The sequence below is a fragment of the Caretta caretta genome, chromosome 1 (assembly GCF_965140235.1).
Source record: "Caretta caretta isolate rCarCar2 chromosome 1, rCarCar1.hap1, whole genome shotgun sequence".
NCBI lineage: Eukaryota > Metazoa > Chordata > Testudines > Cheloniidae > Caretta > Caretta caretta.
In genome coordinates, this window is record NC_134206.1 from 205,235,921 (window position 1) to 205,254,410 (window position 18,490).

General features: G+C 46.6%; 1 protein-coding gene across 2 annotated transcripts in view; it reads right to left on the reverse strand.

Annotated features, from left to right (window-relative positions):
- Positions 1–1,945: 1,945 nt before the first annotated feature.
- ARHGAP31 (Rho GTPase activating protein 31) overlaps positions 1,946–18,490 on the reverse strand; it is a 95,394-nt gene continuing 78,849 nt past the window's right edge. The window contains exons 8-12 of one of the 2 annotated variants that reach the window (XM_048818237.2): positions 17,913–18,037; positions 14,783–14,842; positions 13,429–14,058; positions 12,669–12,967; positions 1,946–11,551 (exon numbers count right to left, since the gene is read on the reverse strand). In XM_048818237.2, the coding sequence (XP_048674194.2) occupies positions 9,011–11,551; positions 12,669–12,967; positions 13,429–14,058; positions 14,783–14,842; positions 17,913–18,037 (3,655 nt within the window). In that variant the 3' untranslated portion in view covers positions 1,946–9,010. The remainder of the gene's footprint in view (positions 11,552–12,668; positions 12,968–13,428; positions 14,059–14,782; positions 14,843–17,912; positions 18,038–18,490) is intronic. The other variant, XM_048818246.2, reaches the window with a different exon arrangement.

Sequence of the window (18,490 nt, forward strand, 5' to 3'; positions counted from 1 at the left end):
TTTATAAAATGTTCTTGGTGGCAAGCGAACAATAAGACGGGTATAAAGAGAGAAAAACCCTGTGAGCAAAATTAGTCATCAGCTAGTGGAGATCACAGTCAAGACAGAGTGTATTATGATATTTAATGGCCACGTGACTGGTATGCTGCTTATATGCCAGTTGCCATAGAAACTTACAGGAAGCATATTCTAGTAATTTTCCTAAAGGGAAAGCAAAATTAAGGAAGGGTGTCACGGTGGAGGCTTTATTTGGAGTTGAAATCAAGCCCCATGCAGAACTGGACAGGAAATCATTTTCCTGTTCCCCCAAGAATTTTGAGATTTTGACAAATTTTCCCATCCAAAATGGGACAAAACGTCAAATCTCAAAAAATTTTCTGAACTGAACAAAAAAAATTTAGCTTTGGATCAAGCAAAAATATTTGTTTGGCTCATTCTAAACCATGGTTTTGACTTTTGATCTTTCCCAATGTTTCTGACACTTGTATTTTTTTATACTATATATTCATTTAAATTTTGAAACTAAAAGTTGTTTCAGAACAAAACATGGAATTTTTTGTTCTGAAAATGCCCAAATGGGGCATTCTGAAAGTTTTTCCGATGTTATTTTTAAATGGCAAATTAGTTTAAACTAATTCTTTCCAATTACCAGTGTCCATTTTGATGAACTGGGATTTTCCAGTGAAAAAATGTTAGTCAAAAGCATTCCCAACCAATTCTAGTCCCAGACTCAGCTGGTGCGTGGACAAAATGTATTTTCTTGAGCCGAAAGGCTCAGTTGTTCTGAGGAAGTGAACCGTAGGTCAGATTGCAGGGTGGGCGGCAGAGTTTACAAAGGGCTAGCAGCTCCATTTTTTCAAGACAGAGGACAGGTGTAAACAAAAAGTAATGTCACTAAGGCAGTGGCTCTCAACCTTTTCAGACTACTGTACCCCTCTCAGGAGTCTGATTTGTCTTATGTATCCCCAAGTTTCACCTCACTTAAAAACTACTTGCTTACAAATTGCTTACTTTCTCATTTTAACCATATAATTATAAAATCAGTTGGAATATAAATATTTATTTCAGTGTATAGTATAGAGAGCAGTATAAACAAGTCATTGTCTGTATGAAATTTTAGTTTGTACTGACTTCGCTAGAGCATTTTCCGTAGCCTGTTGTAAAACCAGGCAAATATCTAGATGAGTCTATGTACCCCCTGGAAGATCTCTGTGTACCCCCAGGGGTACAGGTAACCCTAGTTGAGAACCACTGACTTAATGCACTAATGGCAGGTGCTCAGATGCTATGGCAATAAGGAAGTTATAGCAGAGAAATCCAGTTTATGACTTTAGTTAGGTTCATAGTTTTCCTTTATCATTCATAATTATATGCAAGAAACATCAAACTAAAATGAAGTGCTGGTTCTTGTAGTAATTTCTTGTGGTGTTTTTTTTCTAGCCTGGTTTAATTTTTCCTTTTAGTGTTAGCAATGTATTGACCACCTATCTTTTTATTTCCCTTCTGTTGTTTGAAATAAAGCAGACTCCAGCGTGTAATGTACTAATGAGGAAACGTGCACTAACACCATGGAAACATCATCTAGTCAATATTATAAGAGGCTGGCAGGAACATGACCTTTAGCGCATAAAACTTTAAACTCTTAAAATAAGGGTGATTCTGTGACAGCCAAAAACCTCTGGCCTGACCTTCAAAGCTGCTGAGCAGCATCCACATCCCCCATCGGCTTCAGGAGGAGTCATGAGCTCTCAGAACCTCTGAAAATCCAACCAGTCACTTATTTTGCTCCCTTAATGGAAACCCCCCTCCGCATTCCATGGTGCTTCTAGATGGCAAATTAGGGGTGAGAGGTGATAACAGAGGGAGACGGAAGCATTCATTCATCACATTCACCAGGATCATACGGGGGATAAGAAAGTCTCAAATCACCACTAGGGCACGGGTCTGTTTTATAAAAACTCCAGTTTAATCTCATGGTTGAGATCTGGCAAAACTTAAATTCTTAAAGCAATAAAAGGCACAAAGGCAGGCAATCCACCTGGACAATAAGGCTTAACAAAAATACGATCCATCGGGACTAGCAGAAGAAATAATCAATAGCCCATAAGCCAGTCCTTTTCACCCAACATCTGATTTCCAACCATTCCCCCTGACTTGCATCAAGTCAGTATTTTGAAGGGGACTAATGGATGCAGGAGTGAGCTGCAAGCTTTTCTGGGGTCTGCACTGACCACTGGGCCCTAAACAGGACTTGGCTACTGATTTCCTTCTCTTTCCAGGCTCAGTTCAGCTCCCATTGAAGTCAATGGCAAGCTTTCCATGCATTATGCTAGTAGTTGGAGCAGGCTGTTACTACTAAGCATTATGTTAATCAGGATCAGTTTAAGACTAAACAGGGTTTGGATCAACCATAGGATCTCACCAACCCATGTATATTTATTTTTGAGAGAAAAGATAGCAGAGAAGTAAAAATCAGGGAGCCTCAGGGAAAATGTGGAGTTGAAACTCCATCGGACATCTAAGGAAGAAATCTGTCATGGTATTTTGGGACTCGCCAATCTATTCCATCCTTTTCTAGGACCCAGTTCCGCTCCCGTTGATTTCAGTGGGAGTTTTACCATTGACTTCAATGGTAGTAGGATCTACCGTCGACCCACAACTAGCAATAATCAGATCTAAGAATCTAGCTTCACCTTCCTGTGCTGGTTATAACTTGTTCCAGCTCACACTCTCAGCAGTAAAGAAATTTTAATGGAAAACTATATCTGTACATCAGCCCAAGTTTCACAGATGTGATGGACCTGTTTAGACAATTCCTTCATTTTTAATTACATTTTAATATATTTATATATAATGTTCTTTTATATATATATATATATATATATAAAAAATTAACACAGTATTCATCAGTACAGGCATTATACAATCTAAAGAAAGAAAAGATAAAAAGATTTTGATTGCACTTTTTGGACTCTGGCTGGTGGAAACAGTTGCAGGCTTTTCTGCTGCTGTCTGCTGCAGACCTAACCTCCTCCAGAGCCCTAACGTGCTGAAAGGCTGCATCAAAGAAGTGCTTCAGCCTTTGTAAAATGAGCGAATGGGATGGACAGTCTAAGTTAATATAGTTTACAATGTAATGTACAGTCCTAGCTCCTGCTTTCCCCCAAGGACATGACTGCACCAGCCAGTCTCACACTCATCAGTGCTCCTGCCATGGAACCGGGTGACTCCCTCCCCCCCCACCCCACCCCCACACACACACAAGCCACCAAAGCTCTTCCCTGTCAGCCAGGTGATCCCCCCCCAACATCCAACACCCCTCCCATCCAGCTGGGTGGTCCCTACATCCATTCAGCCAAGTGACCCCCATACCATACTACCTATCCAGCTAGGTGAATCCCACTTCCACCTCCCCTTGATGCAGGTGACCCCCACCATCCAACACCCCTCCCATCCAGCCAGGTGACCCCCCATACCCACCAACACCCTGCAATTAATGGGAGCTGCATGCATCCCCTCCTTGTACTGTATAGAACGGGAATTGACCCATCTGGGTATTCCTTGTCCCCTCTTCTAGATCTCATAAATTAACAGAAGTGTGATATACAATGTCAGAATTAGGCCTGAGGGCATAAGAGGCCACCTGAAAACCCTAAAAGAGAGGCCCTCACACTCTTCACAGGATGGGAGTGGGGGAGGAACTGTAGACTTGTGATCTAGTTAGGAAAAGCATTTCCATGCTAATAAAACCAGGCAACAGATACCTCCCCTACACTTAGGAAGATCCTATATTGTGGGATGAACCTGTCTCCCATAAATGCTACTCCAATGGGTGCAGGGTATGCTGCACATGGACATGGGGCAGAAGTGCACCCAAAAATGGGATGGCTAATGTGAATGTGCTACACTATTACAACTTACTCTGCTTCAGCTGCACTGGTGCAAGTTGCAATGGTGCAGTTCTCTATTGCACATATGGTTCTACCAACTGCACCAAGACCCTACAGCATAGCTTGGACCTTTTCTCTAAGCTAGTAGCAACTGGTCTGAAACAGATTCCCAGTTCCAAGCCCTATGAATTCTGGGAAAGTTTGTTTCCAGAGCTGAACTTGGTGACTTGGGCCCAGCTCTACAATCAGCTGACATGGATAATTTAATCTAAATCCTCCCAACTCCGCAGAACTTGATTTCCTGATCCAAACTTTGTGGCACAGGTCCATCTCTGATTGCTCTCTGGAGAAAATAATTAAGCAATCAATTTGCAAACAGCTACAAGATAATAAGGTGATAAGCAACAGTCATCATGGATTTGTAAAGAAGAAATCATGTCAAACCAACCTGATAGCTTTCTTTGACACAGTAACAAGCCTTGTGGATAGGGGGAAGCAGTAGACGTATATCTTGACTTTAGTAAGGCTTTTGATACTGTCTCACATGACCTTCTCATAAAACAAACTAGGGAAATACAACTTAGATGGGGCTACTATAAGGTGTGTGAATAACTGGTTGGAAAACCGTTTCCAGACAGTAGTTATCAGTGGTTCACAGTCAAGCTGGAAGGGCATGAGTGGGGTCCCACAGGGATCAATTCTGGGTCTGGTTCTGTTCAATACCTACATCAATTATTTAGATAATGGCATAGAGAGTATGCTTATCGAGTTGGGAGGAGTTGCAAGTGCTTTGGAGGATATGATCTGGACAAACTGGAGAAATGGTCTGAAGTAAATAGGATGAAATTCAATAAGGACAAATGCAAAGTACTCCACTTAGGAAGGAACAATCACTTGCACACATACAAAATGGGAAATGACTGCCTAGGAAGGAGTACTGAGGAAAGGGATCTGGGGATCATTGTGGATCACAAGCTAAATATGAGTCAACAGTGTAACACTGTTGCAAAAAAAGCGAACATCATTCTGGGATGTGTTAACGAGAATGTTGTAAGCAAGATACGAGAAGTAATTCTTCCACTCTCCTCCGCACTGATAAGGCCTCAACTGGAATATTGTGTCCAGTTTTGGGTGCCACATTTCAGGAAAGATGTGGACAAATCACAGAAAGTCCAGATAAGAGCAACAAAAATGATTAAAAGTCTAGAAAACATGACCTATGAAGGAAGATCGAAAAAAATGGGTTTGTTTAGTCTGGAAAAGAGAAGACTGAGAAGGGGACATGATAACAGTTTTCAAGTACATAAAAGGTTGTTACAAGGAGGAGGGAAAAGAATTGCTCTTCTTAACCTCTGAGGATAGGACAAGAAGCAATGGGCTTAAATTGCAGCAAGGGTGGTTTAGGTTGGACATTAGCAAAAAAATTTCCTGTCAGGGTAGTTAAAGCACTGGAATAAATTGTCCAGGGAGGTTGTGGAATTTCCATCACTGGAGATCTTTAAGAGCAGGTAAGGCAAACACCATCAGGGATGGTCTAGATAATATTTAGTCCTGCCATGAATACAGGGGACTGGAGTAGATGACCTCTTGAGGTCCCTTCCAGTCCTATAATCCTATGATTCCATAAGTCTAGGAGTGTTTCTGTTAGACCAGGGGTATCAAACACACGGCCCGCGGGGTTATTTCCTGTGGCCCACCAAGCTCCCTGCCCCTCCCCCGGAGTTATTTCCTGCAGACCGCCAAGCTCCTCTCCCCCCAGCGCACCATGGCCCCGCTCCTCTGCCTACCTCCAGGCACTTCCTGCCGCCAAACAGCTGTTTGGCAGTGCTTAGCACTTTCCAGGAGGGAGGGGGAGGAGCGGGGAGCCACATGCTCAGGGGAGGAGGCAGAAAAGAGGTGGGGCAGGGGCGGGGATTTGGAGAAGGGGTTGGAATGGGGCAGAGTTGGGGACTTTGGGGAAGGGGTGGGAAGAGGCGGGGCAGGGGCGAGGCCTCATGGAAGGGGTGGAGTGGGGGCAGGCCAGGGGCAGCGGGGCGGGGAGTGTCAGTGATGTAGTCCTTGGGCCAATGTACTAGTCCTCATGTGGCCCTCATGGTGATTTGAGTTTGAGATCCCTGTGCTAGACCTTACCTAGCTCGCCACAGAGCTGTCCCTCTCTGGGGCCTACCTTAGTACTTTATGCATCAGCTGAAGCCAGTTAGTTTTCAAGGAGAAATGGGATCAAGCTGCAAAATTCGGATAAGATTTCAAACACCACAAGATTTGGGGATGTTCATGTCCAAGGTTTTGCCCATTATCAAAAGAGTGCTCATTTGTAAAATCCAGATCTGGGAGCTGGCTCAAATTTTGAAGACCCTCAAAGGGCTGTGGTGTTTGGGTCCAGGCTTTGGTAGTGTTAAGTAGCATTTCCTAATAAAGTGATCTTCTCTTGAAGGGTTTTCCCACTTAACCCAGAGACTTATTTCTTGAAGGGACACTGTCAAGATTAAAATTCTATATTTCTATAGAGTGACTCTGCCTCCGTTTCAGTAACAGGTTTGATTAAATGAAAGAATTTAAGGAGTCAGATTTTCGTTTTTTTTGTTGTTGTTTTTTTTGGACAGTACACTTTGTGAACCTAGCCTGGTCTATTTCTACTTTCACATTCCAGTTCCCAGTTACCGGCACAATGCCGCAATGGTTGGGTTCCTACAAGGTCGGGGAGAAGGTGTAAATCACCACCCAAAATAAATGCATTCCCTGAAACTGAAAAACCCGGGAACCCTTTCCAGTCACATTACCATTTGCAGAATTGTGTAATAAACCCCTAAATATTGCAGCTAACCTACTTTAACAATTTCCCGTGGCGATGGTTAAGCCTCCACCCAGAGGAGCTACACAAGGGCACTTGGCATTCGTGGAACTGCAGCTCCATGCTGTATCACATTAAATGAAAGCTGGAGGACTAGCTATGCCCCTCTTTTAGTGGGGGGCTGCTGAGGGTTTTGTGTAGGCAGGGGCCAGGAGGAGATCACTGCTGAGGGGCTGCATGCTCAGGCCCAGCTCCCACAGTGCTTACTCAAGTAAAACCCCTGCTGAAATCTATGGGAAAGCATGAATCTGGGTGAGGATTATAGGTTCTTTCCAGACTACTATCCCACCTGAGTTTATGAACCCACATGAGTTTGATTCTCCACCACCTTGCTTCTTGTGTGGTCTTTTACGTCCGGACAAAGCAGGGGTCAAATGGTAAGATGATGTTGAAGGGCAGAGCATTCTGACTCAGTAATTTGTCCTCGCTTTGCACAAGAGTAAATAAGAAAATTGGATGCCAAGTGGTGGGGAATCATCCTTGGGTTCTTGGAGCCTATACACCTCTAGTCCCAACCAGACCAATGACATGGGAGTTTACTCTCCACCCAGACCGAATGGTCAACATTGGCTAGGTTTGCAAACCAGCAGACATTTCACCTGAGACACCAAGAATGCAGGTGCCTTCAAATAAAGATCTAAACACAGACAACTAACAGATGTTAATGAATTTATAACTTTGGATGGGAGCATCTCCTGATTGCCATTGGCCATGGGATTCATAGGCCTGCCCTTCCAGCTGCTCAGTTACTATTCCTGCCACAGCCCATGCTAGCTCGCAGAGGGACTATGAGCTCTAAGACTGGCTAAGAATGGCCCTCATGGACACCGTTACTAGGATTGTATCAGTACTGATGTCTCTATCTGCTGTAGGGTCACAAGTGACATTTTAACTGCAGAGACACCGAGGATAGTACAAGGCCAAGCACTTGCCTCTGGTCACACACCAGCTGACAGACAAGCCTGCGATTAACCCTAAGTCAAAGACTTTGTAGTGGAAGCCTTAATTCCATTCCTATGGCAGCTGTCCCTGTATGACCACGTATTGACAGTAATGATAACAGCCCCTCGGCATACAGTTTAATTCCAACAGAATTCCCTCCTGGGATAACATGCATGTTGCTCCTCCATTCCTGTGCACCAACAAATCATCCTCTCTATAATGTTCCTCCTAATCAATCTGAAGGCACCAACGGCCGGGGAGGTAAAAGTCAGCCAGGCTCTCAGTGACCTGGCCTCAAATCTCAGGAATCTGAAGTGCAAAATTAGCAAGAGACCAGTGGCTGGGAACATGCAAACCAGGAGGGGGGCCAAGGATGTGCTGATCAAAGGATTCTCATGATCTTGTCTAGCTGCTCGGATCCCATTGTGCCACTGCAGGTGGGAAAAACGATTGGGGGATGCTGTGGACAGGTCATTAAGCCCTAGGCGATGGTGAAAACTGATACTCTTGGTCTTTGTTTGGCCAGAACCTTTCTTCCACTAAAATAAGCCAGAGTGATGTCTAACACCCTGGAACCAGAGTGCCAGCTACAAGCCAACCCCCAACAAATAAGGAGGGACTGACTGCAAGACAGCCAGGCAAGTGGGAATCACTAAGTTGAAAGGGAAGCTGGGCTTATCTTGTTCAGCCACCTTCATTCCAGACATTGCACATTCAGGGACACCATGTCTGTGTTACAAAAGAACAGCTATAGGCAATGCCTTCAAGACAGAGTGTTTGCCATTGGAAGCTCTTTAGGTTAACGCACTCAGTGTGATCTTTACAGGTCAGCTTTACTTTCCCACCTTCAGCTATCACCGTTCTCCTCTGCAGTTTGCTTATGCTACGCAGAGCAGTACAGCAGGGATGGCTGGACAGAAGATCCTGCATCATCACCAGGGGGTGCAAGGGAGAAAAATGTACCCGTCTGGTCTTACCTCCTTCACATACAGTGCACCCATGTCCATTGGACCATGCCATGTTTTTTTCAGACAAAGGGTGAGACTTTCACAGGGTGTGTTAGAAAACAAGACTGAAGAAAACAAACTTCCTTGGGAATTTTTTTTCCAAAGAGCAGATAATGTGGGGTTGCCCGAAAAGGAGGAAGGGAGATAAAGAGAATGAGAACCTCAGGAGCAAAATGCTCTGCAGGAGGAAATAAAGGATTTGTGTCCTTATTGCATACAATATTTATAATCATAACAACAACAACAACAATAGCACAGTTGGTCTCAAGGTGGGCACTCCCATCTCATCCACCAGGGAAGAGGGGTTAGGCGAGCTGGCATTATTCTATCTGCCTCCCGCTTCTCCCGTCGAGAATCACTGACCTCCTCTGGGGCTGATAAAAGCAGCTGGTGGAGGTCTCCAGTCTCTGCCCATTTTTGGGGATGGTCATTTTGTTCCGCAGAGTGACCCCCTCAGGCGTTGTCTGCAGGTTCCCAGACAGATCGCCACAAATAGGGTTTGGAGAGTTGCTCTGAGAGGGGCTTCTTATGGGTGATAACAACACTCTGGAGTCTGCTGAGGAAGATGGATGGTCCATGATGGGGAAGGGTGGGCTGAAGAGGATAAGGCTCTGGGGCCTTCCTGGTCTGGATCTGTAGGAAGGCTTGGAAAACCCCGATGGCCTCTCCATTTTTGAGAATTGTGGGTTGTCTCCTGCGGTCTCCCCCTCTGAAGTGCGCTTTCGGCGCAACACGGGCACCTCCTGGGTGGAATTACAACTGGAGAGGGAGAGATCTGGGAGAGGGTTGAGGCTGCCGTGCCTAGAAGATGTTGAATCCATTTGAGTGGGGTCACTGTTTTCTTTCTCCTCTTTGGCTTTCTTCTCTACCCGAGGGCTCTTTGGGGGCTCCAGCTGTCCCCGAGCTGCTCGGGGGGTCTGCCTGCTGCCTGAGTGGGCTTCTGTTTCCTTCCTCCCCAGTGATGCAGGGATGTCAGGGTCGACGTTCTGAGTCTGTAGTGGCTGTGGGACCTGTGTGTACTGGATCTTGGGTGGTATCACTGGCACAGCTCTGGCCTGGCACATCTTAATCATGAAGGAGGTCCTCACCGCTGACACGCTCACAGGGGCAGAGTTACGACGGCCGGTGGCAGCATGGGCCACTGCCATGTAATCCAGGTCTAGCTCCCGGGGATCGAAGCGAGATCCCCAGGGGTCACCTGTGTTCCCGGCAGGGCAGGCAGCAGGCAGTGACAGGACAGAATCACTGCTCTTCCCTTCCTTCTGCACACATAGGAGGTTTCCAGGTGAAGTGGGCACCGCCAGGCTCTCAAACTTGAAGAAATCAGGGGCAGGGAGGAGTGAATCCAAGTTGAGAGATGATGGCCTGGTTCTCACTTTACGGGGAGTGTCTTCACTTTTGTTGTTACTCAGCTGTGACTCACTGGTAGAACACAGCCCTTTGGTGACAGCCATTCCAGTGGGAGCAGCGTCCTGAGGCCTGGGTGGATCTTCATCTATTTTCTTTGCCTGCAAGAAACTGTCTGGGGTATTACAGTGTGGAAAAGGCAACTCAGGTGTCAAGTCCTGAGGGTTTTCTTTGCTGCCATCCACTTCCTTCTCCACTGGCTCCGAAAGAGAAGCAGCGCGTAGTTCCTCATGCCTGGCTAGCAGACTCCCTGCTGCAGGCTCTGCCTCGCTGCTCAGGGCATCACTTGATCCCTCAGGCTCTAAAGAGTCCTCTCGAGGACTCTGAGAGGTCTCGGCTCGCTCGACGTGGCTCAGCCTGGGTGGTGAGGTTGGCAGTGTTTCTAACAGGTCCTTGGTCCCCGATCTAGTGCAGCCTCGTGGGAGCTCTTCAGCTGCACTTGTGAAAGATGGTTGTATAGCCCACACACTCAGCACCATGTCTTTGCTATCCAGAGAAAGACTGCGACTGAAACGTGGCCGAGCAGAAAGGCCCCTTTCCACTCCGTAGCTCTGTGACTGGAAGTCCTGCATTGCCTTTTCCTGGAGGTTCTTGAAGGTAGGGGAATGGAGAGGGCTGGTGACCCACTGGTGATCCTCCCATGGCTCTACCAGCTCAAAGCCCTGGACATTGTCTGTCCATGCATCCTCCTCTTCATGGTCGAAAGAGTCCTGGGCTTTGCTGGCCATGCCGCCCTCTTTGGGCTTCTCGGCTCCAGCTCCACTTGCCCTCTTTGATGAGATCAGGCCACCTCCTACAGTCACTCTATCAGGTTTCTCCCTCTGGGTCAGAACTCCATCCTGGCCTACAGCAATGCCATCCTTTTCACTATGCAGCAGGCCAGTGTTGCCTTTCTCCTTGGCTTGGTCTGGACGCATCCTTTTGGGATTTGAGACACCTTCTTTTAAAGGACGCTCAATGAGCTGCTGCTCATCATAAAGCTTCTGGTCTTGGTGGGGAGGTGGAAGATCACTGCTGACATTCTCCACCATTAGATGATTCTTTGGAGAAGCTGTCCCAGACAGGACAGTACCCAGTTCGGGTATGTTAGGAGAGCAGTCATGCTGTGCTACCACTTTAGGTTTACCATCCTGGAGGCCGCCAGGCTCCTTCAAACTTTCTTTGGAGGTGACACCAAATAAAGGCAACTGAGATGTGACCTGTGGGGTTCTGGCTGGAGTTTCCTGTTCAGCCAGTGTCAGGGCAAGCACAGAACCAGAAGAGAAGTTGTCCGTTTGTGGTGATGCAGAGGATGCAGAAGCTAGTGCTGAGTGCATTATTTCCTGGTGTGGGCCTGTCTTGGGGACATCTGTAGGCAAGAATGAGAGCTCCTCTTCAGATTCAATAATTTTGAGTTCCTGTTGAATCTCCGGCCACAGAGGTTCCATCAGGGCATTGGCAGCGTCATCTTCAGCCTGAAAAACATCAGAAATGTCATAACCTGACAGCCATCACTCCACGTGCCCATCTGCCTTCTGCCCACAACGCTGCCTGTAGCAGCCCTCCAGGAATACCGTCAGACTAGTGGAAATGCTGGCCACCAGAAATCTGGTTAAATAAAATAATAATACCTTGCTCTTATGTAGCATTTTCATCAGTGGATCTCAAAGTGCTTTACAAAGGAGGTCAATATCACTACCCCCAGTTTACAGAAACTGAGGCATGGGGCAGTGAAGTGACTTGCCCATGGTTACCCAGCAGGCCACTGACAGAGCCAGGGATAGAATCCAGATCTCCTGATTTCCAGTTCAGTGCTCTATCCACTAGGCAACACTGCCTCCTTTGCATTTGCCTGTAAACAAATGGGTTTACCGGGGAGATCATCAGAGGTGGAGCTAGGACTCAGGTCTGGTGGCAAGTGGGCAAAGTGAATTAGCTGAGAAACAATAGCTACAATTCCTCAGACTGCCTCCCAACCTGCCCCATGAAATAGACTCACCTACCCCAGCAGGGGGCGCTACACACCCCATAAAGAAATGTTGCCAAATGCAAGGTCATGCACACTGGAAGGAATCATTGGAACTACTCATACACATTGCTGGACTCCACTAATCTGTAACCACTCAGAGGAAAGATCTGGGGTGACTAAGTGACTCAAATCAAAACTCCGCTCAGCGTGCAGCAGTGGGCCCACAAAATGTTTGGGTGATCAGGAATGGAATTAAAAAATCAGACTGAGAAAATCACAGTCCTGATAAAGAACCTGGCAGAAATAGGGGGAGGAGGGTCAGAGATGGAGGGTCAAAACGATTAGACATATGGAGAAGCTTCCAGAGACAGTACCGACAGCAGGGTATAGTTAACAGAAGAGGGGAGTGAGAGAGGACATGACAGCTGTATACTGAATAGAGTCTAACCCTGCTTAGCCTATATTATATGTCAAGATCACAGCTTGAGGTTGCTTGAATGCAGACACACATGCAGCAGTTCCCCAGTGCCCCGTAGCAGTCCCCAGCAAGATGGGGATACTTCCATCTCCCTCGGGTGCTTTGAGACAACGGATATTCCTTCCTTTCAAGGCTCCCTCCTTACCAGCTCTCTCGGGAACAAGGCCTCCTCTGCTTTAACCCTTGGTGTCGCCTCCTGCCGGCTGCCTCTCTCTGAGGGGTTTTCCTGCGTCCTGAGCTGGCCTTGCTCGATCTCACCTGCCAAGTGCAGGCCTGCCGGGCCCTCGGGTGCTGGTGTCTGTTTCAAGCCAGGGCTCTGCTCTGGGGCTTGTCTTCCACTGGTGCTGCTGCCACTGCCTAGCAGCTCCTGGTTTTCTGTTGTTGGCTTTGAGGTTTCCGAGGACTCAGGCTCCTTGGCTGCCATCAGTTGCTCGGTGGTAGGACCTGGATTAGAAACACGGATCAGCAATATAAACCACTCACGACACAGGGCCTGCAGCTGGCCCAGGGCATTGAGATAAAGGACCTGTGTAGGTTCAACTCATCCTGACTGATAAAACCCAAAATCCTGCACTACACTGCTTAGAGTCCCTGCCGTCATGGACAGGGCACTGCTGTCAGGAAGTTCACGTGGCTTAAGTCCCACATTCCCATGCCCCCGTGGAATGACCTTACTTCTCTACACCCACCCAGCGCTTTTCCCCTGAATGCCCACCCTCCCCCCAAGCCTCCACTGGGACCACTGAGCTTCTCCCTACCCAAGGTGTGCCACTAGGAGCCCCTAGTCTCTCCACTGCCTTGCACTGGATGGAATGGCCTCACTGGACCATGGTCCCTACCAGGGGCAATTCCTCAGCCCTGCTTTAGCCCTGCATAGCTCATTGCGGGGGCTGTGCACTGCTCACCTCTATAAGTTTTACCTGATGCAGACTCAGCCCTGGGCTGCTTCTCCTCCCTGTCTGTGGCCTGCTCAGTCCTGGGCTGGCCATTCGCTTCTGGCTCTGTGGGAGCGGCGCTGCCTGGCCCCAGAGCAGATGATTCCTCCAGGCTGGAGAGGGCAGGCTTGTCCTTGGCAGGCACGCGGCATGGGGTGCTGTTGGTGCTGATGACTGCGGACACCCGAAGGGGCACGGAAACGGCGAAGGGCTCTGAGATGTTCAGGGCTTTCCGCTGGTGCCGGGGGGAGGCTTCCAGAGGGAAGAGGCTGCTGGGGAAGCCTGATTTGGAGGCTGTGTCGGAGGTGTAGAACATGCGGCACGTCTTTGGGGAGGTCTGCTCGCTTTCAGCATCCTCCATGGCCCGGAACACCTTCAACTGCTCTGGGGGTGGCCTCGCCTCGGGGGCCCTGGGGCCAGCTTTATCCCCGCTGAGCTCTGAGCCTCCCTCGGCCCCCACTGGAGCCCCCTCACGGTCCCATTCACTCTCCTTGCTGAGGTCACCTGAGCTGCTTGTGCCTCCTGTCCGCGTTTTCATCACCGGGATGAAAAACCCTCCAGCAGTGACTGTGCGTTTGAACCGGCCTTTCTCATCCTCCCCTGGGGGGAGGAGACAAATGGAGAATTGGCAAAGGGAGCAGTGACAGCGGAAAGCCTTCTTCCATACACCCAGGAGACAGGGCAGGCCCTAGTGAACAGCCCCAGCCCTGCAGAGTCTCCGATACAGGGCAAGGGACAGAACCTACATCCGTCAGGCTCCTCCCCCAGGGACTCTACCCAGAGTTGGCAGCTGTCACAGATAGCTGAAGCTAGACAGGATCCTCTCCACTGGAAACTGTGCAGGATCCTTACTGGCTCTGGGCATCGTCATGTGCCCTTGCCAATCAGCCATGTCTGGGCCTTGCTGGCTGGTTGCAGGTGCCAGGCACTGCCTCGTCCTCTTTCCAGGCAGCCTTCCCACAAATAGGGACCTCGTGCCCACTGGAATAATGCAGAGCTGAATGAAGCCCATTGTACTGGTAACAGATATTCACACAAGCAAATATTTATACATGCCTGGACCCATATGCCACCATACAAGCACACAGACGGGTAGAGCAGTGCATATACACATGTATGGTAATGCATGGACATGTGTAAACATCTGATGGAAGAACATGAGAACATCCAACACAGAGAGAAACGTAACCACAGACACAGGTGGGTGAGCATGCATAGAAACAAAAACACCTGCCAACACCTATGCACACACTCGTGAGAGCTAAGAGCTCACAGGCCCATCCTGCAGCTCATCAGCCCTAGGTACAGGCTGTCAGGGTCTCACCTTCTACAGGCAGGGAGCACAGCGAGTCCATGCTTTTAGCTGGTCGAATAGTTGCTTTTTCTGTGAAAAAATAAGTTTAGAAACCTACATCAGATCCTGGGACCTGTCAGTTTACAACCAGCTGGAGAGCACAGCATAATTAAAGCCAATACAATGACCGGAGGGTGGGTTAATGCAGTGAAAAGGCATTTAGTGTCCCATTATTAACAAAAAAACAGCCTGATCTCCCTCAGTGCACTGTTTAGTATAGATCTGGGCCCAGAAAGAACCCCAGGCTCCCACACCCCTACATTTTGGGAGAGGTCAGGCCTGGAAATGAGCACTGTAGCTCAGGTCCATGACTGGTTTGGGATGGTAGCGTGTTAAAAGTATTCCTTATCAGAGAGGTAGGATGGTCTTGTGGTTAAAACAGAGACAGCCACAGGCTTCTTGTGTGACCTTGCACTGCATATGCAAATCACATGGGGTGGGTGTGATTGCAGGTGCGCAAGTACACTGTCAGAGACGGGCTGGAGCCACAAAGCTTGGATCAGGATCTGAACTCTCCCAAAGTTCAAGGGGATTTGGCTCCAGGATTTTGATCCAACCTCACCTCTAATTATTATACAGTACCAACCATACAAGTGATACTGCAGTGTTGCCAACTCTAGTGAGTTTAGCGATATTTTTGTGATATTAAGGTTTTTTTCTGTAAAGTCTCAGCTCCTGGATTCATGAGACTATGTGAGACTCAATCCCACCTTTCTTTTAAAAAAAAAAAGAAAAAGAAAAAAAAGTAAGTTTCTGGCCCTCATGATTGCAGAGAAAAACTTGAACACATGAACCCTAAAGGCTCCAACACCGGACAGCTAATTAAAAGAACCCAAAATGTATTTTTTTAGGGCTGTCAAGCCATGAAAAAAATTAATCGTGATTAATTGTGCTGTTAAACAATAATAGAATACCATTTATTTAAATAGTTTTGGATGTTTTCTACATTTTCAAATATATTGATTTCAATTACCACACAGAAAACAAAGTGTACAGTGCTCACTTTGTATTTATTTTTGATTACAAATATATGCACTGTAAAAAACAAAAGAAATAGTATTTTTCAATTAACCTAATACCAGTGGTGCAATCTCTTTATCATGAAAGTTAAACTTACAAATGTAGAATTATGTACAAAAAATAACTGCATTCAAAAATAAAACAATGTAAAACTTTAGAGCCTACAAGTCCGTTCAGTCCTACTTCAGCCAATCGCTCAGACAAACAAGTTTGGTTACATTATGCAGGAGATAATGCTGCCTACGTCTTGTTTATAACATCACCTGAAAGTGAGAACAGGCGTTTGCATGGCACTGTTGTAGCCAGCATCGCAAGATATTTACGTGCCAGATGTGCTAAAGATTCATATGTCCCCTCATGCTTCAACCGCCATTCCAGAGGACATGCGTCCATGCTGATGATGGGTTCCGCTCAATAACAATCCAAAGCGGAGTGGACTGACTCATGTTCATTTTCGTCATCTGAGCCAGACGCCACCAGAAGAAGGTTGATTTTCTCTTTTGATGGTTTGGGTTTTGTAGTTTCTGCATCTGAGTGTTGCTCTTTTAAGACTTCGGAAAGCATGCTCCCCACATCGTCCCTCTCAGATTTCGGACCACACTTCAGACTCTTAAACCTTGGGTCGAGTGCTGTAGCTATTTTTAGAAATCTCACATTGGTATCTTCTTTATGTTTTGTCAAATCTGCTGTAAAAGTGTTCTTAAAATGAACATGTGCTGGGTCATCATCCAAGACTGCTATCACATGAAATATATGGCAGAATACAGGTAAAACAGAGCAGGAGACATACAGTTCTCCCCCAAGGAGTTCAGTTGCAAATTTAATTAATGCATTATTTTTTTAATGAGTATCATCAGCATGGAAGCATGTCTTCTGGAATGGTGGCTGAAGCATGAAGGGGCATACGAATGTTTAGCATATCTGGCACATAAATACCTTGCAACGCTGGCTACAAAAGTGCCATGTGAATGCCTGTTCTCACTTTCAGGTGACATTGTAAATAAGAAGTAGGCAGCATTATCTCCCGTAAATATAAACAAAATTGTTTGTCTTAGCGATTGGCTGAACAAGAAGTAGGACTGAGTGGACTTGTAGGCTCTAAAGTTTTACACTGTTTTGTTTTTTTGAATGCAGTTATGTAACAAAAAAAATCTACATTTGTAAGTTACACTTTCATGATAAAAAGACTGCACTACAGTACTTGTATGAGGTGAATCGAAAAACACTTTCTTTTGTCTATAATTTTTACAGTGCAAATATTTGTAATAAAAAATAATAATATAAAGTGAGCACTGTATACTTTGTATTCTGTGTTGTAATAGAAATCAATATATTTGAAAATGTAGAAAAATATCCAAAAATATTTAATACTTTTCATTTGGTATTCAGTGCAGGAGAATCTAGAGTTTGGGATGCTGGCCATTAGGAAAAACATCTTTTCGCCTGTAAACTCTGAAAATGTGATCTTATTTATCCAAATACCACGAGACAATAAACATGGGAACTCATGATGCCAGTTTATACAAAGACACTTTGGGTCTTTAATGCCCTGGAGGCATAGAACAGTCTCTCACTCAGTACCACATAGGGTGTGTTAACCTGGCCATGCGCCATTTCCTATGAGACATAATACTTCCAGGAGTGCAGCTTCCCCTAAATCCACTCTGGGTTAGCCAATCCATCAAATACAACACTTAAGGCCGAAATCCTCCATGGTATTTAGGCTCTTAAGCCTAAAAAGCTTTGCAGAACTGGGGCTTAGTGCTTCCTAGGCCCAGGGTAGGGTCTGGGCAACGAAGCACATTCACCCCAGCATTACAATGGATGTTCTGGGTTAGTGTTCCCTGGTTCTGACTGCTTCTCATTTCCATACTCAAGTGAAAGGCCCATGATGGAAGGAGCCAACTATGTGACTCCTCCCGCCTCCCAACTCTCGAAGCCTAATCTGATTTTCACCCCAGATCTGAATTCTTGCAGCACTAACATCAACAGGCTATCTATTGTACCATTGCCATACCAGAGAGGAGTGATTAGGGGAAGCTGGCTGAGAGAGGAAATTAACTGACAAGCTGGTTCTTACCAGAGAGTTTCTGCCCTCTCACAAACACACTCCCATTTCGACTCAGTTTTGATTTTGAATCTGATCCAGACCGGCCCAGGTTAAATATTGACTTCCATTTCTTGGATTTGGTGGATAATTTTCTCCTGAAAGAGAAAATGTACAGGAGATTAGTGCCAGGTACCTGGGGCTGAACACTAGTCCTGGTGTGCCACAAAAACCTGTCTCCCCCATCCCCCTCAGCCTCTGCTCTTCTTTTAGTGTCTCTCTCTCTCTCTCTCTCTCTCTCTCTCTTTTTAATACTGCGGTTTGCAAGGCAAACATTAGAATAACCTTAAGGCAGAGGTTTTTAAAGAGTCCCAGGGGTTTAGGCCCACAAATCCTAGTGACTTTCAATGGGAGTTGGGTGCTAAGCCCCTTGGGCCCCTTTGAAAAGCTCGGTGTAAAACTGCAGAAGCACCACATCTCATGCATATTCTCCTTTGTATACAGTATTGTGTGGATCTTTGTCTTCATCTCTCTGCCTCAGTCCCTGTGTTCATCTAGCATCAGACTGATCTTCTCTCTTCCCACACTCTCACCAATCTTGGTGGAAGAAC